General features: G+C 34.8%; 1 protein-coding gene across 1 annotated transcript in view; it reads left to right on the top strand.

Moving 5' to 3' along the window:
* LOC106881785 (integrin alpha-9) overlaps positions 1-9,235 on the top strand; it is a 49,577-nt gene that overhangs the window by 35,269 nt on the left and 5,073 nt on the right. The window contains exons 14-16 of the mRNA XM_052970165.1: positions 2,386-2,502; positions 4,242-4,334; positions 7,160-7,282. Of these exons, the coding sequence (XP_052826125.1) occupies positions 2,386-2,502; positions 4,242-4,334; positions 7,160-7,282 (333 nt within the window). The remainder of the gene's footprint in view (positions 1-2,385; positions 2,503-4,241; positions 4,335-7,159; positions 7,283-9,235) is intronic.

The raw sequence follows: 9,235 nt of genomic DNA, 5'->3' as shown, positions 1-9,235 counted from the left end.
ATATATATATTTATATATTTATATATAAGTTTGTTTGTTAAGGCCGGCCAGAGAGCGACCATTTTGTGTGTGTGTGTGTGTGTGTGTGTGTGGTCGAGTCGGTGCGTTCTTGTGTGAGTGTGTGTTCCTGCGTATGTGTATGTGTGTTTGCCTGTGCATGTTGAATATGCACGTGTGTCTGCACATCTCTCTGTGTGTAGTGATGGTCTGTGTGTGGTTGCGTATTCCTGTGTTCTTGTGTTTATGTGTGTGTACGTGTATGCGCGTCCCTGTGACCATGGATGTGTATCGGAATTGTACATATTTACATATATTTGTATCGGCTTACCTGCATACTGCTGTCGTTCTAACGCCATCCTTTATCTACTTGCCTACGCTACCTCATTCAAGCCACATATCCACTTGCCTACGCGCACGGACGCATCCATGTATTTATATTGCATGGGTGGTAATAGTGGTGTTCAAGTTCTACTACCTCGTATCTCTATTTTCTATTCAGTATTGGTAATATATCGTTTATGAGGAGATTCTCACGTATTCGTCTAAGCGACGGATCTCTTGGGTATTTAAACAAAATATGGATATCAATTTGGCCCAACATGTCGCCATGTTGATCTCTGGTATCCTGGTAAAGTATAGACGATTGTTTCCTGTCATTATCCTCACGCCAGTATGTTCATATAGCCTTTTTGCTAAACTCATCAAAGTCTCCCCATTATATGCTATATTCTTGTTCTTACAATCTCCCTCTATGCACTTTATGCTGTAGACCGAGTTCCTGGTTTCATAGTTAATACAGGCATTAAAGGAACATACCACACAGTTCCTATCAGTGCCAGTGGTTTTGTCGAAGTGGGGACATAGTGCACACACCTACAAACATACACGTACATAAGTCTCACTGGTGTACACACGCAGTCACTCGCACACGCACGCATACATACCCCCCCACACCCTTCGTTTACTCTCAATCTTACCTCCACTTCTAAGCAAACACATACAAGCAAGCATGCACGCAGACATAAGACCAGTTCTCAGACAGACACAGAACAGACATTGGAGCGAGAGGGAAAGTCACTGAAGAGGTCATGAACAGCAACGAAGGAAATTTGCATAACAGACAACCGATTGATTGTTTGGCCAGCACATTAAACAAACGATCGAGTGGTCAGTTGGTAAGATATTTAACCAATTGACTAAGAATAAAGAAGTGGAATTAAACACGTGCTTGTGTTATTATTATTGATGTTATGAATCTGCCAAGACACAACAAAATAAACAATTTTAACTTTGCATTGAATGCGAGACCAGGAATTTATGTTCTTTACACAGAAAGATTTGTGTCTTATATATATATTATAGTTTATACACACGAAGTTTCATCTAAGCTGGTTAATTTAATCTACATCTTTTTGCTGAAGGCTATATCTGAATTATTTCTGAAAATAACAAGATCTAATTATTTCTATGTCTAGATTTGTGCTCTGAAACAGAGCTTATAACATACATGGTGTCCTGCACGTAAACGTATGCATTCAAGCATTTATTATATAACTTTGTGTTTGAGCATGTGTGTGTGTTTACGTGTTTATGTGTGCCATGTTCGTCTGTATGTCTGTATGTTAATGTACAAGCATAATACTAATAAAAAATTCTACTAACTGGAATGTTTGGAATTCTATGATCACGTTCCAACTGACATCACAACCATTTTTATTTCCGAACGAATACAAACAATTTAACAGCAGCACATTAAAAAAATATGCTAGTGTTAAAGTTCTTCGCTCATATACTTCTATCAAAACTATATTAGTTTTGGAGAAGGTGTGTGACTTAGTGATTAGGGGTATTCGGCTCACGATCGTAAGGTGATGAGCTCGATTCCCGGTGGTGTGTTGCGTTCTTGAGCAAGACACTTTATTTCACGTTGCACTAGTTAACTCAGTTCGAAAAAATGAATTGCACCTGTAATTCAAAGGGCCAGCCTTGTCACATTCTGAGAACTAAGTTAAAGGTACACATGTCGATGGAATCCTCAGCGAGTTAATTTCATGTGTAGGCTGGTGCGTTGATCGAATCAACTGGAACATTAGTCGTCGTCACCAACAGAGAGCCAGGCATATTAGTTTTAATTAAAATTTATTCACGTTATATGTTTTTAATCTCTTTTACTTTATCTTTTCTTCTTATGTTCACCAAGTGAAAGATGGACATACTCGAACATTCAGTTAATCTTTATTTTTTGGAGTAACACTTTTACAACACAAATTCTTAATTATTCTGAGATGCTCAACGTTAAATCAATCACTAATAGACTATTGTATTTGTTTAACTAAAAGTAGATTACACTCACACACATGCATATTATTTCTTTCTATTTTCTAGGGTTGCCAATTTGCTACATGTTTAATGGTGCGTTGTAAAGTTCCAGAAATTGCTGCCTACAAACAAATTATTTTAAGCCTTCATCTGAATTTTTCAAACGCACATGACGTTTTTAAGGTACAAGTATTCATAACCTACTTGGTTGTTAACTTCTAACTTCCCGTTGATACGACAATTACAATAATTGCTGGTTGTTGTTGTTGTTGTTGTCGTTCTTCATCTTCTTATTGCTGGGAACACAGTAGTTAGACAAAAGTGGTTGCACCAGAATGTATACTTTACATTATATAATTCAAAATCCTAATTTGATTATTTTTTTTGTTATTTCTCGATAAACTATGTACCAGTAATATATTAGAATTAGCTAATTTTATTTCTTATACATAGCCTTAAGAAAGGATTATTATATGACCTATGTAAAGATTAAATTTGACCAATGAAACAGCTGAATTTGACCGCTGAACTTCGAAACTTATATGCTTTCTATACTATAATGGAGAAAGCTGCTTATTAATTAGGTATGTAACAATTATTAAAAGTACTAAAAGAAAGCAATTATTAAAGGGTTGACAGTCTGGAAATATCTTTATATACATTCATGTTCTAAGAAATTTCCTATAATTTCGATTTCTCAAGTTTATTGAATTTTTTAACTCCAATTTCTGGCAAACTTAAATATTCATTGCATTCCACTGCGTCCGATTCTTCACGAATTTAAATATTCATTACATTCACTGCGGAGTATTTCATTTTAGTTTTCAAAGTCTCTCACTTTCTCTTTCAATTTCAAGTTTTAATTCGGTACTTGAAAACCCGACAGTTTATTCTAATAATGTATACGTAATGTAAATACATTATTTATTGAATGAAAACTTTTTAAAATAATTCTAAATAATTTTTGTAAAACAAATTTAGAAGTGATTTTGTTGTTATGGTTGTTCGGAACGTTATAAAAAACAAAGACAAATTGTAAATATTTTCAGAAGAAAAGGTGAACAATTCAAGGGAGGTTTCGCTGTTGTTTCTAGAATAATCCAAACCACCCTCCCTTTTCACTCCATAATATCCCAGAAACAGCTGTAAGACTATTTCATTATAAATGTCCTGAAAACTCCCTGCAGTCTTGGCTTTGTTATCTCATTCTGTCATATATATATATATATATATATATGCATATATCAAATACTCGTATATACCAAATACTGTCGTGTTTTCCCTTGGTATTCATCTTTCTGACACCATGTACTGAAGTTGAGTGCGATGTTTGAAATAAATAGGACAGATGCAGGATTAAATGTCTAATGGTATTCTAATTTCCTTTCTTTATGCTTTGAGTTTAAATTCTTCCTGGTAAGACTGGCTTTCGTCCTCCCGATGTTGATAAATTAATCACCAGTCAGTTATTTGAATAAATGTGACAACGTTTCTTTACAAAAATGACAGATTTTTACCAATACTAGAAATCATATCGTGTTTCTTGTTCTCAATCATCTCTGCAGTACAGTTTCTTTCAAGATTTGTGTCCCCTCAGCAATTGCGGCACTTATGTTCGACAAATCTGCTTATTATTTTTTTTTACCATATACTGGTGCTACAGTAATAGTTGACCTTTGTCTTTTATTTTCCAGCAGTATCTCGAAGTGTTCCAGAAACTTGGGTTAGCATTATTCAAATGTTGCATTTTGATGTAAACAGATCTGACTCCACACTATACACATCTTGTTTGTTGCTGACCATACTAATTCAATTACTACTTCACAGTGTCGTTTTGAGCTTTCTACCTATGATCCTAGGTATTTGAAATAATTTACACGTTCAAGTTCACATCATTTGATGTTTAATATGTTCTATTTTAGATTCTTGATTACCTTCAAATCGCAATAGACATGGAGATAATTAACGAAGCAAACACATATTTGGCTCCTTGGAAGAGAATTCATTCAATAAGAGTAAGTTATCGTTTGTAACTGGACTTACATCATTAAACCATGTTTACATTAGTCAGCAGCAATAATTCCTGCCGATATTCGTTACAGTTTTTTCTTTTTTTTTCTTTTTATTAAAATTTTTTTTACAGATTTCTATTCTCACATTTTCTTTTATTTCATGGCAGTTTTATACTTCTTCAGTTGTAAATCATTCATGTTAATCATAAATTAATTTAATTCAATTATTAACTAAATTATCAATTTCATCCTTCATCTTAGGCTTTACGCATCTTAGTCTATATTATCAATGTATCCTTTATCTTCAAGAAAGTATTGAAAGAAATTTGATTGCCCTTCCTAATAGGTCGAGAGATAACTTAGGCTCCCTTGTTGGTATATCAACATGTGTAATCATATTTCGGTTTCGTAAACTGGCATTTCTGTTAAATTATACATGCAAATTTCGTAGCAACATTGTGGCCACTCCTACTATCTATTGATGACAATGAAGGGGGACAGTAACAGGCTGAAGAGAAACGAATTACTGTTTGATAGTCGCCAGTAGCGTCAACGCCAATAACATTGTGAACTGATTGTCTATCAGGATTGTGCTAGTGCCTATTGAATGATGGTGGTATTAATATCCAGTATAAGGTCATTTTTGGAAGCACGGATAGCACTTTCACAAAACTACTAATTGTATCTATAATTCTGTGTAACATTTGAAACATTCAATGACATCTTTTAGGATTTATTGATAGTTATTCCACAATTGCTTTGTATTTTGATATCTCTACAGTCAGTGTTAACTGGTAGCTGACTATTTCCCTCTTTTGAAGTAAAACATTTGCAAACTGAGCTGCTGAAACATTTTTGTTTAGTGCTACTGTCATTTTGATGGGAAGATAAAGTATCTCTTCCAGTATCCAAATATGTTTCTTTGAAGCATACTACCAGGTTAACAGTAGGTGTATCAATGACCTAAAATCACTGAGAACAAGACAAATGACTTCACCCATGATGTTAACATTATGTTCGAGGTTTGTAAAAATTCGATTTTGTTTCTCACATGCAAGTCTGGGAGATACTGTACACTTATACGTTCAGCATAGCCTGTTTTAGATTCTCTGTTTATTCACCTTTTCCCTAATGTTGCACACAACAGTCATTACCCGTAGTGATGAATAATACTGGCACTTCTGAGCAAAGTTGAAGCAATGAGGCCGCTGCAAGAGCAATCTGCTTTAGTGAACAAATCTTTTGTCAAAATTAATTTGGTCATAAAAGTATTGCCTGTTATACCAAAAGCATCAGGGAAGAATTTTCTTCCCGTTCAGATGTTGTAATTACTTGGTCTCTTGTGTATGATTCTTTAACCTGGAAGGTAAAGTAATTTACTTTAGAGGACGTACTATTCCAGTTCTTGAATGTTACATTTGCATAAAAAGTCTCTCGACTAAAAGTTGCAGCTACGTTTCGTATTGGAGATGGTAGGCCACGGTGTCCAAGATTTTTGCCAGTCATAATCAGTGTTTGGTTGTACATAGCAGAGTTAAACTTCAGGTGTGGGTTATTTTACTTTTGGTGTACGTGATGCAACATGTCTTCCGTCATGCTGTCTAGGTGATTATACTAAAGTTGCTAAGGATTGAATGGTGAACAGGCACAGAAAATGTTGGCAAAGAAGCCTCTCATATTACTCGGAAAACTATTCTCTTCATATAACTTGAGTATGTTTTTTATATTATGAACCGCGGTTTTTGGGCGACTGACTCTATTTTTTTAACAATATAGTGTTGTTTGTTTATAATATTTTTATTTGGAGCGTTTGTAGAAAAAATTCTTAGATCTTGAAATATTGAGTCCACGACCTGTTTCGTTTTGGATTAAAGCGACTCACGGCACTAATTCTGTTAAAAATATATTTACATAACTGCATTTTTTCGCTCTAATATATTTTGTTTTATTCTGTTGCATGGTTTTCAAACCGAAATCTATAGTACCATGTTGTCTATATTATGGTTATCCTGAAATTTAAAGCATATTTGTATTCAAATTGAATTCAAAATTTTGTGACCGTCTATTTTCTAAACTGAGCACAATCTGCTCTTTCATAATTTTATTATTTGCTTTCAACTCTTCCAACTATGTAAATATTGTTATAATTTTATATGATTTGCACTGTCGAGTTAGCAATATTTGGTTTCGATAGTTTCACATTCCTAGTACTAACATGCTAATTTATATAGTCATTTAAGTGTAGTTAGAAATCGTACGAAGGAAGACACGCATGCACGCACGTGGAGAGAGAAATGGGGGAGAGGGAGAGGGAGAGGGAGAGAGAGAGAGAGAGAGAGAGTAGGAGCGATACATCTCTAGTGAGAAAATGTCAGATGTTTAAATCATATCTGTTGTATGTATCAATCAGGAATTGACAGTGACATATAAAGAACATATGTTACTTCGTATTTTCAGCTTCGAACTACGTCAGTAGACGGAACATAGGTATAGATCGTACACTCTCGTTTAATTCGTTATGGGGGATTGAATTGTAAATTTTCTGTATAATAAGCTGAAAATATGGAAGTTACAATATTTGAACAAAATGTAACTGCGAAAGTTCTTTATTTACTTGATTCTAGCTGAACTGCTGGCGTATTTATTTGGCTTTAGTTACCTATTCAGAGTTTCCGTGCGTCAGTAATCTTTATCCAATTATAAATACCGATGATTCTCGACATGTGATTTTACTTTCTTTAAAGTTATATGTATGATAAATGTTCTAATTGTGATTTAAACATTTATGATACTTTCTACGTTTATATATTTTGTTAATCACTTTTCAGGTTCAGCTGTCTTTCTTGGCAGACATGATATCCGGAAAACCTATCAACTATATATGGGTGGCTGTAGCCAGTGCAGCTGGAGCCTTTTGTTGTATAATGTTTTTGTGGTTTCTTATATGGAAAGTAAGTGAATCTATCATTGTTTGATTTGTACCATTAATTTTAACTCTTTGTATAAATTTTCCAAATGCATATCTTGAAAGACAGGAACGTTTTTCAGCTACATACTTATTCTGTGTTATATATTTCAACTTCTGTCATAATTAAGCTATTTCATCACTGTTATATAACGATGGTACACATAGCTATTTCATCACTGTTTAATTAACGATGGTACACATAATATAATCTCTTTCAAGTATTAATATACGAAAAACGAGCTATACAACCGATTGATTATTTTTTGAGATTCACCTACCTCATACCCAGGATGGAATAAATTTAAGTTACCAGTAAACTGCAGATAACTGAACGGTGTTAGGTTTACAACTTAACAGATTTGGTGAAATATCTGTCACCAGGTTACAGATGTACGACGAACATTTTGATTCTCTATAATATATATTAATACTATAAAATGATAATTTAGCAAAGAAAAAAAATGACCATTCCGAAATACAGAAATAAAAGTGAATGAATATCAATGTGTTTTTAATTTATAAAACAACTTTCCTACGTTGAAATGATGTTTTTTAAACGTAATTTAAACCGAATTTTAATGAGATATTCAAGTAAGTCCTCTTATAGTGTCTTACGTAGCAATTGCAATATATTAGACTTTATGTGAGCTTTCAAGGTAATACACCTTAGATAAAACACTAATCTATCACAGTCATTACTCTTTACAAAATTTAATTATACCCTGCAAAGTGGAAAACGTTTCTCAGTTAAACCGTTAAAAGCTCACATTGTAGTTATGAGATTCCAAGTTCTAATCTACAGCATGGTAGCTTGGGTTTGTGTATTCTACAATAACATCGAGTTAACCGAACCATTGAGAGTGAAAATGGGTAGTCAGAAGCTTGTGGAAATCCACTGACTGGACTGTATCTATATTTAAAAGGCCCAACGTGATGGCACACAGTGCTTTTTATGCATTAGAGAACATCGAATGATTTTGAAAACTACAAGAAGAATTTGTCGAAAATTTTCACCAAGACCCAATAATTTTCCTTCAAGCTGTGGCTCATTGTTCACGATACCCTGAAGTGTATGATTTAAAGTTTCAAGAAGATGTCGGTGGCACATTGGGGCTTCATTTCACACCAACGGCTGAGCATCGTATAAAAGACTCCAGTTGCATTATTAGGCGAGACACGTTGAAGTTGATGCTATCGGAATGGGGAACTTGAAGCGGAATGAGTCGTGCGGCCGAGCTTTAGTAGTATCGCTGAAATAATCGACAAAACAGAGGTTTTCTCGATTATTTAGGATTAGTTGTCTTCCTGAGAAAGCCTTTGGTGTACATGACGGTGTTGCGCAGCGTTACCTTCTAAAATATGTTCACGCTGTTCTCGAGACTATTGTTCTTTCGCTGTCATACGCTGTTCAGCATCTCGTACCAGTTTCTTCTAGTTCTTCTTGAGAAAGAAACTGTTGTGCTGCATTATGCTGCCCAGCTTCTCATGCCAAAACATGTCGATGTTCTTGAGAAAGTTATCCTTGTGCTTGTCTTTATCGAGCTACATTAATCTATCTCTCGTTCTTCCTTTCTGCTCCATTTATTCCCTGTCTTTTTGCATTCTGGCACTGCTTTACTTCTTCCATACGAGTAATTCTGCGATGCTCATCAATCACATGACCAAAAATCTACAAAATCACATGACCAAAAAACTACAAAACTATGTGGCGGACCTCTCGCCTTATGTACTCTGGCTGACAGTGCGTAACAATTATACGACCGTTATTACTGAAACTATCTGTAATGTGCCTCGTATTGTACAGCTAGTTAGCAGCAGACTGTTGTATAGTGAAAGTCTCGTTAGTTACTATGGTGACAATACTCTGTCTACCTATCTATCATTCACACACACACTCTCTCTCCCTCTCCCCTCTCTCTCCCTCTCTCTCCCTCTC

Source organism: Octopus bimaculoides, chromosome 8, assembly GCF_001194135.2.
Source record: "Octopus bimaculoides isolate UCB-OBI-ISO-001 chromosome 8, ASM119413v2, whole genome shotgun sequence".
NCBI classification, from domain to species: domain Eukaryota; kingdom Metazoa; phylum Mollusca; class Cephalopoda; order Octopoda; family Octopodidae; genus Octopus; species Octopus bimaculoides.
This window is presented reverse-complemented; position numbering and strand designations above follow the sequence as displayed.